Raw genomic sequence first — 16,560 nt, forward strand, 5'->3', positions numbered from 1 at the left:
TTTCTGTTAGGTCCTTACCCTTTCTGTCCTTTATCATTCCCATCTTTGCATGAAAGATGTATCCCCTTTGTATCTCCAATTTTCTTGAACAGATCTCTAGTCTTACCCATTCTATTGTTTTCCTATATTTCTTTTCACTGTTCACTTAGGAAGGCTTTCTTATCTCTCCTTGCTATTTTCTTGAACTCTGCATTCTGTTGGTGTATCTTTCCCTCTATCCTTTGCCTTTTGCTTCTCTTCTATTCTCAGCTATTTGTAAGGCCTCCTCAAACAACCACTTAACCTCCTTGCATTTGTTTTTCTTGGGGATGGTTTTGGTCATCACCTCCCACTCACTGTTATGAACTTCCATCCATGGTTCTTCAGGCATTCTGTCTACCAGATCTAATCTCTTGAATCTATTTGCCACCTCCACTGTAAAATAATAAGAGTTTTGATTTAGGTCATACCTTAATGGTCTAGTTGTCTCCCCTACTTTCTTTAATTTAAGGCTGAATTTTGCAATAAGGAGTTCATGATCTGAGCCACAGTCAGCTCTGGTTCTTGTTTTGCTAACTATACAGAGATTTTCTATCTTCAGCTGCAAAGAATATAATTAATCTGATTTTGGTGTTGACCATCTGTTGATGTCCATGCGTAGAGTCATCTCTTGTGTTATCGGGAGAGGGTGTTTGCTATGACCAGTGCATTCTCCTGGCCAAACTCTATTAGCCTTTGCCATGCTTCATTTTGTACTCCCAGGCCAAATTTGCCCGTTATTGTGGATATCTCTTGACTTCCTACTTTTGCATTACAACCCCCTACAATGAAGAGGACATATTTTTTGGTGTTAGTTTAAGAAGGCCTTGTAAGTCTTCATAGAACCGTTCAACTTCACTTTCATTGGCATTTGTCATTGGGGCATAGACTTGGATTACTGTAATGTTGCATGGTTTCCCTTGGAAACAAACTAAGATCATTCTGTCATTTTTGAGATTGCACTCAAGTACTGCATTTTGAACTCTTCTGTTGACTGAGGGCTACTCTATTTCTTCTAAGGGATTCTTGCCCACAGTAGTAGATATAATAGTCATCTGAATTAAATTCGCCCATTACTGTCCATTTTAGTTCACTGATTCCTAAAATGTTGATGTTCACTCTTGCCATCTCCTGCTTGACCACATCCCATTTACCTTGATTTACCTAACATGAATCAAGGTTCCTATTCAGTATTGTTCTTTACAGCATCAGACTTTACTTTCACCACCAGACTCATCCACAACTGAACTTCGTTTTCACTTTGGCCTAGCCTCTTCTTTCTTTCTGGAGCTATTTCTCTGCCCTTCCCCAGTAGCATTTTGGACACCTACTGACATGGGGGGCTCAACTCTTGGTGTCACATTTTGTTTGCCTTTTCATACTGTTCATGGGATTCTCACAGCAAGAACACTAAAGTGGCTTGCCATTCCCTTCTCCAGTGGACCAAGACATTTTAATGACGGCCATCCCGACCAGGGTGAGGTGGTACCTCATTGTAGTTTTGATTTTCACTGCTCTAATATTATTTAGCAGTGTTGAACATCTTTTCATGGGCATATTGGCCATTTGTATGTCTTTTTTGGATAAATATGTATTTAGGTCTTCTGCCCATTTTTTGATTGGGTTGTTTCTTTGTTGAGCTGTAAGAGCTGTTTGTGTATTTTGGAAATTAATCCCTTGTCAGTCACATCATTTGCACAATATTTTCACAATTTGTCACAATATTTTGTCCCATTCTATAGGTTGGCTTTTCATTTTGTTTATGGTTCCCTTTGCTGTGCAAAAGTTTGAAAGTTTATTTTTGCTTTTATTTCTATTGCCTTCAGAGACTGACTTAAGAAAATATTGATATGATGTATGTCAGAGAATGTTTTGCCTATGGTCCCTTCTAGGAATTTTATGGTGTCATATCTTAGGTTTAAGTCTTTAAGTCATTTTGAATTTATTTTTGTGTATGGTGTGAAGGTGTGTTCTAATTTTATTGATTTACATGCAGTTGTTCAACTTTCCCAAAACCACTTGCTGAAAAGACTTTGTTTTTCCCATTATATAGTCTTGCCTCTGTTGTCAAAGATTAATTGTCCATAGGGGAGTGGGTTTCTTTCTGGGCTCTCAGAAAGTTGGTCCATACGTCTGTTTTTGTGCCAATTCCATGCTGTTTTGATTATTGTGCTTTGTAGTATTGTCTGAAGTCTGGGAGGCTTATGCCTCCTGCTTTGCTCTTTTTCTTCAGGATTTCTTTGGCAATTTTGGGGGTCTTTTATGGTTTAATATAAATTTTAGGATTATTTGTTCTAGTTCACTGAAAACTGTTATGGGTAATTTGACAGAAAGAAAGTGAAAGTCGCTCAGTCATGTCCGACTATTTGTGACTGCATGGACTACACAGTCCATGGGATTCTGCAGGCCAAATCACTGGAGTGGGTAGAGATCTCATTAAATATGTGGATTGCTTTGGGTAGTATGACTATTTCAACAATATTAATTCTTCCAATCCACAAGCATGGGGTATCTTTCCATTTCTTTGAATTATCTTCAGTTTCTTTTATTAATGTTTTATAGTTCTTATAATTCTTTCACCTCTCACCTTCTTGGTTAGGTTTATTCCTAAATACTTTATTTTGGTGGGTGTGATTTTAAAAAGTATTGTTCTTTTACATTCCCTTAATGATATTTCATTGTTAGTGTAAAGAAATGCTACCAGTTTTTATGTGTTAATCTTATATCCTTCTACCTTGCTGAAATTGTTGATCATTTCTAATAGTTTTTGTGTGGAGTCTTTAGGGCTTTTTCCATATATAGTATCTCATCGTCTGCATATAATGACAATTTTATTTCTTCCCTTATAACTTGGATATCTTTTATTTTTGTTTTGTGGTCTGATTGCTGTGGCTAGGACTTTCAATACTATTGGAAGAGGTTATGAAAAAACCCAAACTAACTTTTTAGCCAACTCAATATTTTGAATAGAAGAGGTGAGAGTGGGTGTCCTTCGCTTGTTCTGTATTTTAGCAGGAAGGCTTTCAACTTTTCACCAATGAGTATTATATTGACTGTGGTTTGTCATTGATAGTTTTTATTACGTTGACATGTGTTCCTTCTATACCCATTCAGTAAGAGTTTTCATCATGAATGGATGTTGAATTTTGTCAAGTGTTTTTTCTTTTTCTTTTTTTTTATGCTTGTGTCCATTATTTGCTTTCTTTTTTTTTTAATTTTATTTTTAAACTTTACAATATTGTATTAGTTTTGCCAAATATCGAAATGAATCCACCACAGGTATACCTGTGTTCCCCATCCTGAACCCTCCTCCCTCCTCCCTCCCCATACCCTCCCTCTGGGTCGTCCCAGTGCACCAGCCCCAAGCATCCAGTATCGTGCATCGAACCTGGACTGGTGACTCATTTCATACATGATATTATACATGTGTCAATGCCATCCTCCCAAATCTCCCCACCTTCTTCCTCTCCCACAGAGTCCATAAGACTGATCTATACATCAGTGTCTCTTTTGCTGTCTCGTACACAGGGTTATTGTTACCATCTTTCTAAATTCCATATATATGCGTTAGTTTACTGTATTGGTGTTTTTCTTTCTGGCTTACTTCACTCTGTATAATAGGTTCCAGTTTCATCCATCTCATTAGAACGGATTCAAATGTATTCTTTTTAATGGCTGAGTAATACTCCATTGTGTATATGTACCACTGCTTTCTTATCCATTCATCTGCTGATGGACATCTAGGTTGCTTCCATGTCCTGGCTCTTATAAACAGTGCTGCGATGAACATTGGGGTGCACGTGTCTCTTTCCCTTCTGGTTTCCTCAGTGTGTATGCCCAGCAGTGGGATTGCTGGATCATAAGGCAGTTCTATTTCCAGTTTTTTAAGGAATCGCCACACTGTTCTCCATAGTGGCTGTACTAGTTTGCATTCCCACCAACAGTGTAAGAGGGTTCCCTTTTCTCCACACCCTCTCCAGCATTTATTGCTTGTAGACTTTTGGATCGCAGCCATTCTGACTGGTGTGAAATGGTACCTCATAGTGGTCTTGATTTGCATTTCTCTGATAATGAGTGATGTTGAGCATCTTTTCATGTGTTTGTTAGCCCTCTGTATGTCTTCTTTGGAGAAATGTCTATTTAGTTCTTTGGCCCATTTTTTGATTGGGTCATTTATTTTTCTGGAGTTGAGCTGTAGGATTTGCTTGTATATTTTTGAGATTAGTTGTTTGTCAGTTGCTTCATTTGCTATTATTTTCTCCCATTCTGAAGGCTGTCTTTTCACCTTGCTGATAGTTTCCTTTGTTGTGCAGAAGCTTTTAAGTTTAATTAGGTCCCATTTGTTTATTTTTGCTTTTATTTCCAATATTCTGGGAGGTGGGTCATAGAGGATCCTGCTGTGATGTATGTCGGAGAGTGTTTTGCCTATGTTCTCCTCTAGGAGTTTTATAGTTTCTGGTCTTACATTGAGATCTTTAATCCATTTTGAGTTTATTTTTGTGTATGGTGTTAGAAAGTGTTCTAGTTTCATTCTTTTACAAGTGGTTGACCAGTTTTCCCAGCACCACTTGTTAAAGAGATTGTCTTTAATCCATTGTATATTCTTGCCTCCTTTGTCAAAGATAAGGTGTCCATAGGTGTGTGGATTTATCTCTGGGCTTTCTATTTTGTTCCACTGATCTATATTTCTGTCTTTGTGCCAGTACCATACTGTCTTGATAACTGTGGCTTTGTAATAGAGCCTAAAGTCAGGTAGGTTGATTCCTCCAGTTCCATTCTTCTTTCTCAAGATAGCTTTGGCTATTCGAGGTTTTTTTGTATTTCCATACAAATTGTGAAATTATTTGTTCTAGCTCTGTGAAGAATACCATTGGTAGCTTAATAGGGATTGCATTGAATCTATAAATTGCTTTGGGTAGTATACTCATTTTCACTATATTGAGTCTTCCAATCCATGAACATGGTATATTTCTCCATCTATTAGTGTCCTCTTTGATTTCTTTCACCAGTGTTTTATAGTTTTCTATATATAGGTCTTTAGTTTCTTTAGGTAGATATATTCCTAAGTATTTTATTCTTTCCTTTGCAATGGTGAATGGAATTGTTTCCTTAATTTCTCTTTCAGTTTTCTCATTATTAGTGTATAGGAATGCAAGGGATTTCTGTGTGTTGATTTTATATCCTGCAACTTTACTATAATCATTGATTAGTTCTAGTAATTTTCTGGTGGAGTCTTTAGGGTTTTCTATGTAGAGGATCATGTCATCTGCAAATAGTGAGAGTTTTACTTCTTCTTTTCCAATTTGGATTCCTTTTATTTCTTTTTCTGCTCTGATTGCTGTGGCCAAAACTTCCAAAACTATGTTGAATAGTAATGGTGAAAGTGGGCACCCTTGTCTTGTTCCTGACTTTAGAGGAAATGCTTTCAGTTTTTCACCATTGAGGATAATGTTTGCTGTGGGTTTGTCATATATAGCTTTTATTATGTTGAGGTATGTTCCTTCTATTCCTGCTTTCTGGAGAGTTTTTATCATAAATGGATGTTGGATTTTATCAAAGGCTTTCTCTGTATCTATTGAGATAATCATATGGTTTTTATTTTTCAATTTGTTAATGTGGTGTATTACATTGATTGATTTGCAGATATTGAAGAATCCTTGCATCCCTGGGAAAAACCCACGTGGTCATGGTGTATGATCTTTTTAATGTGTTGTTGGATTCTGATTGCTAGAATTTTGTTAAGGATTTTTGCATCTATGTTAATCAGTGATATTGGCCTGTAGTTTTCTTTTTTTGTGGGATCTTTGTCAGGTTTTGGTATTAGGGTGATGGTGGCCTCATAGAATGAGTTGGACATTTTAACAGTATTGAATTTTCAATCTGTGAGCACACAGAATCTCTCTTATTTGTGCCCTTTTCAGTTTCTTTCATTACTGTCTTACTTTTCAGTGTACAGGTCTTTTACCTCCTTGGTTAAATTTATTCCTAGGTATTTTGTTGTTTTTAGGGCAGTTGTAAAATAATTGATTTCTTAATTTCTCTGATACGTTCTTGATTTCCTTAAAATATAACCCAAGTAACTTTTTTCAGGGGGATTTATTTAGCTGATACTCTTATTAAAGTATCAGAATGTGTAGGAACAACTGTCAGGATTTCTGATTTTCCTATTGTGATTTTCTTTCTGGAACAAGAATAATCCTCATTTTTTTTTTCCCCAATGAAGTCATTGAAACCAAAGATATTACATGGTGTCTTAGCCTTCTGGCTAGAACTGCAGCTCTTGACTTGATAAGTCAATGTTATCTTCTAATATCTATTATATTAAGGACAGAATTGATAAGGTATGTATCTGATATCCTTTCTCCAGGTATTTCCATAGTCCTCTTTCTCAAATTAACAATGGCATCTTGGTCTATAACAACTATTTATTTGTAGTAAAAACCAAACTAACAGGATTATCTATTCACTAATTTATTGCTTTCACATCTGTGGAATGTTCTCTTGAGAAAAATATTACAAAAGGGATCAAATTCAGAAAGTATCACATAACTTCATAGAGAAAGTTTTGTGTAATAGCTCATAGTTGTTAGGAATAAATGCCTAAATCAGGTGTTGGCTATGTCTAGTCAACTGAATTTAATTTGCATTAAGTATTGACTGCACAGGAAAAAAAAATTATGAAAGTTCAGCCTTTTCTATAGAAATTGGCTTTTTTCATGAATAATCAGATTTTATGACATGTGTACTTCTTTTTTGCAACTGCAAAATGTGTTAGGTATATTTAGAAGCTCATCATCAAGTTAACATAAAAGGAAAATACAATTTGCTAATGTGTTATAGTTATCAATTTCCAAGTAGATATTTCTTTTAATTAGGTGTTTTATACAACTCTAGTAGAATCTGATGCTCATAATACAGCTGTTAGTATTTGTGAGTTTATTACAACTTGATGGGATGTTGGAATGCCACAAAGACTTACGGGACATAATTCATTACTTTTTATGTGCGAGGAGGTAACTAGGAACATTGTATTGTTACCTCATTTTAATGCTCAAGGACAACTTGTAGGCTTGTCATGATCCTACGTAACTATTGTGGAATCTGGGTCAGAGAGTCTTAGGTCACACAGCTAATAAATGTTAGTGCTTAATTCAGTCACAAGGCTGTATAACACCAAAGACCTCTTTACCCCTGAAGCACCCTGACTGTCACCATTAATGGTATGGAGCTTCAAAGACTTGTGGCCATGACCCACAGAAAGTTATATTTGACATCACAGTCCAGTGCTTACATCCATGTATCTACACAATTAAACAAAAGCTTCACAAAAAATTCTTTTATTGACTGTGATACCATGATGTGCTCTGATATTTTCTTTTCTATTCTATTTTCAAAAAATGGTAGTTGTGATTACCTAAATTGATAAAATGACCCATTACCAGGTTTTCATGTGTATTTTGAAAACTCCTAATCTAAATGCCCTCTTTAGACATCTTGCAGTCTACTATCCAATTGTGTAAGTATATGTGTTGAATTACTAACCAATCAAAACTATATGGATAGGTTACTAGATGTCATCTTAATAATGTATTGCAAATTTGTTTTTTCTCTTTTCTGGTCCTTGACTATCATAATGAGATCTATATCTTCAGAAAAATTGCCAATATAAAACAATGCCTTATCACTAAAAAAATAAAATTCAATATAATCAAAGGTGTATTTTAGCAGGACAACATGCCCCAGAGCCACCTCAATCTGGGTATGTTGGTCTATGATATGGAGAGCATTGAGTTTTGTCCCCAAGATTAATGTCTTTCTGTGAAACACTTGAGAGTATCAAATACCACCAGGGCACCAAGAATTTAAGTCCAGCTCAAAGGCGTTATTGTGTTCAAGCCTAAGACTATTTCTTCCAGCCTCTCTCTCTCCTACTTACCCTCAGTCCCTTGCTCTAGTTCTACTTCCTGTTACAAGGTCCATGCTGTACACCCAAGGATGGCAGAGATGAAGCCTAGGCTGACAGGTACTGGAACTGATCTCTTCCTTGATTCTTCCTCCACTTCACTATACATTTTTTTAAAGATACTTGCAAAATGTAATATAGTTTTCATGCACATGTGTATACTTTAAATAACCATTCTGGCTAAGAAAGGACTTTAAATACTCTAAGATAAGCAAATGATTGTTGGTATATAATTATACTTTTTTTGGTAAGTATGAAAAATTTGTTTTCAATGAGCACTTCATTCCAAGAGCTCCACTGAAATGTTTATTCTAGTTTAAACCAACTAATCCTTTGTAACAAAAGTCTTCTCTGAATAGCTACTGAAATACAAACATGGAGGACCAGTTTAAATGGCTCTAAATTGAATACAAATATCTTTTGCATGGATAAACTACTAAAAGCAATAAAAACTACAGCCAAGTTATTTCACTAATTCAATATTTTATTTGGTGTCAAGGCATATAACTTTTAGTTATGTCATTAGTAATTTGAGAAGAAAGTCTAGAAAATATCAATTGTGCCACTAGAAGAGGGAGTTAACTTATTTATTGAAGCATTTACAGTTATTCTTTTTTATATCTACTTAGGTACAAAACTTTTGTAAGAAAGATAACACTTTTATTGCATTATATAAGTTCATATTTACAGGAGTCATAACACAAACCCATAAGCATAAATATACATGATGCAACCATTAAAAGTTTTGAAACTGAAAACTAGAGTTTAACAGGCAAAATACTTAATATGGCTTTTAAGAAAAGTAACTGTTTAGAAATGATTTGTTATTGCCCCGTTCTAGTCGTTTCTCATCAAGTGAACATAAAATTATGATCTCTTTAAAATGATACATGTTATCTAAGCCAATGCTGTACACATTTTTAATGCAGTATGCAATGATGCATAGCTTTCTTAAATGTACATATGTACATATGTATAGATATACAGTACACAGTTGTTTTAATACCCCTGAACATCTTGAGTAAAACTATTATGACTTTTCTATTATAAAACTACTTGAAAAGTGGGTATAACTTCTTGGTATTGCAGTTCAATTTGACAGAATTGAAAAAAAGAAAGTTGGTTATAAATACATTCTTTACAAAAAATTGAATAGTGGTCCCGCACTCATCGTTTATATTGCAGTGAAAACATTTGATTCATTTAAAGGTATTTACATCTTGTTGTCCTTGGTTTCTATGTGAAATATACAGAAGAATGAGAATACTGTAGGCAGGCCTATTTGCTAGATTTTTCTACTTGTTCATTTTTGCGTAGGTTCCAAATCTCTTGAGTTGTTGTTTATTTCTATTTGCCTTGTATTACTGCTGCTGCTGCTTCTTTTGGTGTTCTGGGAACACTGGGTGACTTTACTTCTAGGAACAGGAAGAAAAGATTTAACTCTTGAAACACCCAACTCAGTCTTTGATTTACTGTTGCTGCATTCGGTTGTTTGATGGCTGCTGAGAGGACTGACCTCCTGTAAGAAAGGAAAACAGAACAGCTTAATTTGACATTGTTCCCAACTTCTGTGATCGGTACTAACAACTAACTTTCTCCTCTCTGTATGAGTTTCTCCCTTAACATAGGTTCTCATGGGGGGGGGTGGTGGGGGGAAGACAAGAGAGAAGTTGAATGCTTAATGTCCTGTAGACTCGCGGTCTGATCTCCACTAGGTCCTTTGTGGTGCCAGAGATAGGAGTCAGTGAAACGAGTGCCTGAATCTGGAGTCTCCTCCTCAACAGAAGTTGTATGAAGTCTTAGGCCTGAGGAAATCAAACTGGACTACTCCAACCAACTATTTGTAAGCAGTTCTACAATGCAATATACCTTGAGTGTGTCACTGAATTTTTCTGCCTTTAGATCTAACTGAACTATTACCCACATATTCTGAATGTTTATCAGACAAGCACTGTTCCTGGTGCTTGGCTCACAGTAGAGAATGTAAAAGGGCACCATCCTTGTGCTAATGGAGCTTCTGCAGTAGTGAACTGTTTCCTGGTGATGCATCTGTAACTAGGGAGCTCAAGATCTTTAATTCTTGGAAACTGCATGCTAGCATTCTTCGAGTACTTCTGAACCCTTCTGATCACCTGGTCCAGGCCTCTTTTTGCCCATGAGGAAACACAGTTGGACAGGTAAGAGCGACTCATGATGCTGCAATAAGACCTTTTACTCACAGCGTTTTCCCTGATCGTGAGCTCACTTGGGTAGGTCCCCCTTCATGTTTACCAATCAGCAGAACTCAAGTGAGTGGTGAAGTAAGGAAGGGTGGACACGGACATGGGGAGGTGTACAGGATGGTCTGAAATAGTAAGTTATATGTAACATAAGTTACATGCAGTTCAAGGACATAATTTGGAAAGAAATGGGTAGAAAATGCGAATGATGGATCAAAGGTATGTGCTACGCTAAGCCCTGATTGCACATGAGAGTCACCAAGCTTTTAAAAACTCCAACGTCCAGGTTGTACTTTAGACCAATTATATCAGAACCTCTAGGGCATGTGGTCTGGGTACAAGGGATTAAAAAACAAATCCTCAAATAGTTTTCATGATGCTACCAAAATGGGAATTTCTGCTTTAAGGGACTGAATTTTCATCTCCATAAGAAGAAAACATTTATTATTATATATTCTATGGATGACTTAAATATGTATTTATGTAAATATGGGCTTTTCTGTTTAAGAAGGCTGGCTGACAAGCTGCCTGATTAACAGGCCCCTCTCTGACCACACAGGAGAAAATGATTTCAGCTAACACAGAGAGCTTTTCCTCCTAAAGGGAATTACTTCCTGATAACAGAAGAAACTGGGCATCTAACCAAGAAATGCTCATTGCCTTTATCAGGATAGAAAAGGCCTGAGCCTGTGAAGGGTTCAGGAATCTGGCAAATGCCAAATGAGTACTACGTCGCCCTCTGGTGGCAGGTTCTAAGAAAACAACTGATCATCGGGGAATAGTCCTTAGAATGCTCAATGGGCAAAGAAATAGAAGGCGAGCCCAAGGAATGTGTTCTGAACCATAGTTCAGGGACAGCCCCTGAACAAAAATGTATTCCATCCAGAACCAGAGTTATCAGCAGGGACCCCAGGTGTCACCTCCTCAGTCATTCTTATCTGTTCCCAACGATGCTTTTGCTGTGCTTCTAAGCCATTCCTAATTAGGGGTGGGGGGAATCACAGAGAGGAACAAATGCTATATAGAGTAAGCCACACAGGCCATGCTCTTCTTTGTAGATTGTCATGTTGTATGTTTTTATATAAGACCCCAGGCTTGTTAATATTTCCCCCAACACACACAGCTTCACAGGAAACTAGTCAGGACTGAAAGCTACTGAAGCCGGGAGCCCAGGCTGTCAGAGGAGGATTAATAATGGGATAGTCTCACCACGCTCGCTGTTTAATCCTGCTCTTGCACTCCCTCTCCCCACAGGTCTGTGTTAGCTGCCATGTGAGGGGACGTGAACCACAGTGGACATAGCTTGGTGAGCAAACCACACATTATTAAATACGTCTTACAAAATGGACCGCCTCAAAAAAGCACTACTGGGTAAGAAGTATTTTTATTGTTTCCGTTCACTCAGTAGTACCATACTGGGCCATCTCATCTTTTGGCATTTATTAACCAATCATAAAAGTTATTTCAAGAGGGTAAGGAACTCTATGGGAATCCTAGCTCATTCTGATTTGCTTGCAAAGGATATTCTGTCTCTGAAACATGCATGGTATGGGAAGTTCATGTATGTGTAGATTTTTCTGTTATCACTCAGCATTAACTCCAGTTTTTGAAAATGGTACTCAAAAGAAATTCAATGTTCCATTTTAAAATACAGCAAAGAAGAGAGACGTTACATTAGTTCTAGGTTTGGCATAAACTAGTGAAAACAAATAGAAGAGATAGTAAAAATTTTGGAATCCAATTTTTTGGCATCAAATAGAAGAGGGGGAAGTAATGCTTTTCTATGTGATTCCTTCAAGCTATTAGCCAAACAAACAGTACTTTTTTCTAACCTTGATTACCTAGTGAACACTTACACCTTTATCCCGATTATATCCCTGCTATAGTGTAAAAGTAACTTTGTAATGCACATTGAAAGATTTGTAAAGTCAATTTTACAACAATCCTTCTTTGTCCCATTTTGGAGGGAAAAGGGACACTTACCTTTTGTGACACTGGCATTCTTGGATTATTAACAGTTGCTGAAAACACAGGGTTGTTTCCTGAACTATCAAACCTCCTTAAATCATCCCTGGAATCAGCAATCTGGAAAATACACAATTTATCAAGTCATGTTTTCACAGGTAAACTGTGACATACTCAAGGTAAGATGTAAAGTCACTGTGGAAAACCCACAGTGAGAACTGTGGTCCTTGTCTTACTGTCAGAAGCTTAGGTCCTAAAATGCTCACATAAGGACTTTAAGCTTTCATGTGAAACTAACAGCAAATGCATGAGACACAGTTTCTAAGGGAAAAAAAAAAAGAGTCTTTTAAAGTCATAAGAAGACAACCAGATAAGCTCTATTTAAAAAAAAAAAATACTTGGCACAAAATGAAAGGATATAACGTTTGCAAGCTTTTTCATTGTAACCTTATTTTTCCAGGGTTAACTATTTCGACTCACTTCCAGTAAGATTAAATAAGCTAGTGAGTTCTTTATCCCTAGTAGACTGTCCAAATACAACAGGTGAGTTTTGGGGTAGAACCTGCACAAGTTATAACTACCTTCTTTTGCTCCCTTTCAAGCAAAAGGCCCTTATCAAGGAAGCGTGGTAAAAAACTGCTGCAGATATCAGAGTGCAAAAACAGGTTGAACTTGATGCTGTTAATGCTTCAAGATTTTGGGTCACTGATTTCCATCTTTGGATCTCAAATTTCACAGTTTAAGCAAATTACACAGGCTACTTATTTTTTCTTATTTTATAAGTACAGTTGTTCCCCGCCGCAGAATGCAAGTCTGCTGCCATGCTCTTACTGATTGGTGATGGCCAAAGTTAGGGATATGGAAAGGAAAAGGTGGTATTGGTTTAATTTGTGGTAGCACACCACATGCAGCTTTCACTTTGGGTTTTTCAGAGAAGCTGTGCTAAATAGAGCTCCCTTGTTGTATAAGTGTTTTAAGCAAGGTAATGGAAGTTTTGATTTGGAGCTTTAGTCATACTATTTGATAAGGGATTTCTCTCAGGGAAAGAGCTATGATGTGGCTCCAAGAAGTCTGTCTGCTGATGGGGGAGCCACTCAAGGCCCTCCGCACTGTGTCCTGCTTACCTTGCTTATATCAGATTCAGATTTGCTAGAGCACATGCTCTGAAGTTCCTTGACAAGATCTGCTTCATCATCCGAACCCAGAGAGAGTCTTTGATCCAGATTCAAGGTCAATGACAGATCATTCTCTAAAGACCTACCACAGATTTCAGAAAAGAGTTTTTCAAACCCAGAGCAACCATCCAACTTCCAATATGGAAACCTAGACCCCTTTCTGGGGGATTTGTGGAGCAAAAAAGTTTTTAACATCCTTTAAAGGCATCCATAAATGTCACTTTATACAACAACCCATTCCCATCTGATTTTGGTAACTCCCCGTCAGAATTCTCAATAGGATAAAATGTTACTACACAAAGAAATCCACTTTGACTTACAATATTCCAGTCTCCTTACTCTTCCCTTTCCTTCGCTGTCCCCAAGGATGACACTAAACACGCTGGTGTGGGGGGCAGTGTGACAATGGAGTAAATGTCAATTTATCACTTTTTATTGGCAACGTGACCATGGGTTGGGTTTCTTTTTTGTACTCAACACCTCAGTTCCTGGGTTCCCTTCTATCAAATGCCTTGTGCTACATCATAGGGTTATTACAAATACTGTATAGGCTGTTGAATACAACAGACCTAACAGTGGGCCTGGCACAAACAAGCATGTGACAGATTCATTGACCCCCTACCCCTCTTGTAATTCTGTGAACCAGGGTCCTAAATGTCACCTGCCAAGTTACAGGGTACACAACTTATTGGCTATACAAGGCCCTATTTACAAACTAGCTAAGCATTTTTATTCTATGATAAATCTTTATTTCAGTTTATAAATTTGGAAGCATAATTGACAATTCCCTAGCAGCAGCATGAGGAAAAAAAGTAAGTCATGTTATGTTTCTGTAACTCTGTCATTAAAATCATCAGTCCTCTAAAGCCTGTTTAAAAGTTCACAAATACAGGATTTTACCATATCTTTGTGAACTGTATTAATAATATCAAACTTGATACAAAATCAATGATATTTCTAATCTTTCACCAAACTAAAAGCAAAATAGGCTTTGTATTTTTTTTAGATTTCATTCATTCGATTTCAGCTTAATACTAGCATTTGAATTACCTCTATTGCTTTTTAAAAAATTATATTCACAGCATAACAGTTGCACAGACTAATGCTTCCCAGGGGGCACTAGTGGTAAAGAACCCACCTGCCAATGCAGGAGACATAAGAGATGAGGGTTGGATTGCTGGGTCTGGAAAATCCCCTGAGGGCAGGGTGACCCACTCCAGTATTCTTGTCTGGAGAATCCGATGGAGAGAGGAGCCTTGCGGGCTACAGTCCATGGGGTGGCAAAGAGTTGGACACGACTGAGGTGACTTAGCACACACACGATGAGAATGTGTACTGTTTGTTATGAGTTAAATCTGCAGGGGAAACTTACTTTTGGTTTGACAGCGAAGCATTCCTGTTACAATTCAGCTGTAATATAGTGTTACTTTTGATACCTGTTTAAAGAAAAAAAAGCAGTCATTTCCATAGACTGTCCCTGCGGATCTTGAACTCTGTATTTAAAAGAAATAGTCTCTTCATATTGTTTTTGGATTAAATCCATTTCTTGAGGCCCTGTGGAAGCCTAGGGAATGCGCAAAGACCTCATGTATATTTATGACTAAAATCAATACAACTCACACCACCTGAGGCTCAATTCAGGAATCCTAAACTCCACTTTCATCAGTGGATCCTATTCTAATCAGGCAAGTCCCCACAACCTTAGGCCTTTGTTCTCCAAGTGCCTAAAAGAGGGTTAATACCTGCCTTTTGAAGATGGTAATCCCTTTGTTTGCCTTCCAAGGGATCCTGACTGTGTAGACCCAACACAGTTTTTGATGTGTGGGCCCCATGATGTATTACAGTGCAGGTATAGAAACAACTTTTGATTGCTTTGCATTTTACAGAAAACTAAATAGGAAAAGTAAACAAAAAGTCACAGCATTAAAACAAACGCTGCATATCATACCAATGTTTTTCTAACTGCAAATTTCAACCCATTTAAAAAAAAACAGAATAGGAAACACCGGATTGCACAGCTTGTATGTAGTAAATATATAAGTTGGTATCCATTTACAGAGACATGCAAATGCATAGGTCTGTGTGTACTGGTCCAGCTTTAAAATACATTTCTCACTGTGGCTTATGGTCAAAAGTTTGAGAAACACTAAACCATTTTAGATTCAAAATGTCTTTCTATAATATTCTACATTTTATAAATGCATTAATACAGCTGCTTCTGAGTAGATTCTAAAATTGTATGAATGGTGCTAGCATGATTAAAGAATGATTTTGAGAAGTCTGTCGAATTTGGTATATCCCGATTAAAAGCAGATCATCAGAAGGTCTGTACATTTCCTCATCCACACTTTTGTCCTTACTGTCAGAAAGCATTAATTAGTAGCTTTTCCCTAATTAGCACGGAAGTGCCTAAGCTTGGACTCTGCCCTCCAGAAGCAGTGACCATCATCTCAGGTTTAGGTTTCCCTGGTTTAGGTCAGGACAGAAAAGGGCTGTGTCTTTATCAAATTTTATGAGCTTCCCTAGTGGTCTGCATGGAATGCAAGAGAGTTCTATTTTGGTATTTTTTAAAACAATGATGTCCAAAAATATCAACCCAAACACTGTTGTAATAATTTTGTATGAAGTGCAATTATTGGACAAGGTGACTATTATAAAAAAAATTAAAACTAGAGGCATGTCCACCTTTGGTTGTTAACCAACCAGTGGTTTATTCACCTAAACCCTGGCCAACGCGTTTTGCAAATCTCTATGTTGATGTCAAACTATGGTTGTATACAGTTTTATTCACCTTTCAATTAAGTTTTTGTGTTTGAAGGAACATTTGATATATCCACTAGTTCTGCAACTAATAAATATTATAAACTTAAACTAATTTATAATTCAGCTTTTAGCCAAATATATATTTCCAAGTTAGATTTATCTCCATAATACTGTTTAAAGTTCATATTCACTTATGGATTTTGTCTGACAATCTACAGTACTGCAATATATATTGACAATGCTTACTGTTTAGGTACTCACTTAGCTCAGGAAAGCAGTTGGTCCTGAATCCTACAGGGATTCTAATGAACTTGGAAGTGACACAGTGAAGAGCCTGCATAGGTGTCCTTATTTGAGTACCAGGATTATTATGAGTGGCACAGACTGAAGAAATCAGCACTGGACTCATAAGAAACAAAAACATGGATTGCAGAAACCCCCGTTTGTAGGAGCAGTG

The 16,560-nt window shown here is 37.0% G+C and overlaps 1 protein-coding gene and 1 long non-coding RNA gene across 5 annotated transcripts in view; one reads left to right on the forward strand and one right to left on the reverse strand.

The window, feature by feature from the left end:
* The window catches only part of LOC113891506, an 85,628-nt gene that overhangs the window by 62,855 nt on the left and 6,213 nt on the right, over nucleotides 1–16,560 (forward strand). The window contains exon 3 of one of the 2 annotated variants that reach the window (XR_003510779.1): nucleotides 11,455–11,571. This is a non-coding gene — a long non-coding RNA (uncharacterized LOC113891506). Of the gene's footprint in view, nucleotides 1–10,626; nucleotides 11,572–16,560 lie in introns of those variants that run through there. The other variant, XR_003510778.1, reaches the window with a different exon arrangement.
* Nucleotides 8,445–16,560, reverse strand: part of CTTNBP2 (cortactin binding protein 2) — a 169,370-nt gene continuing 161,254 nt past the window's right edge. For 2 of the 3 annotated variants that reach the window (XM_027539615.1, XM_027539614.1), the window contains exons 20-23: nucleotides 14,713–14,776; nucleotides 13,290–13,422; nucleotides 12,184–12,285; nucleotides 8,445–9,500 (exon numbers count right to left, since the gene is read on the reverse strand). In XM_027539615.1, coding sequence (XP_027395416.1) covers nucleotides 9,285–9,500; nucleotides 12,184–12,285; nucleotides 13,290–13,422; nucleotides 14,713–14,776 — 515 coding nt within the window. In that variant the 3' untranslated portion in view covers nucleotides 8,445–9,284. The remainder of the gene's footprint in view (nucleotides 9,501–12,183; nucleotides 12,286–13,289; nucleotides 13,423–14,712; nucleotides 14,777–16,560) is intronic. The other variant, XR_003510776.1, reaches the window with a different exon arrangement.

The sequence above is a fragment of the Bos indicus x Bos taurus genome, chromosome 4 (genome assembly GCF_003369695.1).
Source record: "Bos indicus x Bos taurus breed Angus x Brahman F1 hybrid chromosome 4, Bos_hybrid_MaternalHap_v2.0, whole genome shotgun sequence".
In the NCBI taxonomy this organism is placed as follows: domain Eukaryota; kingdom Metazoa; phylum Chordata; class Mammalia; order Artiodactyla; family Bovidae; genus Bos; species Bos indicus x Bos taurus.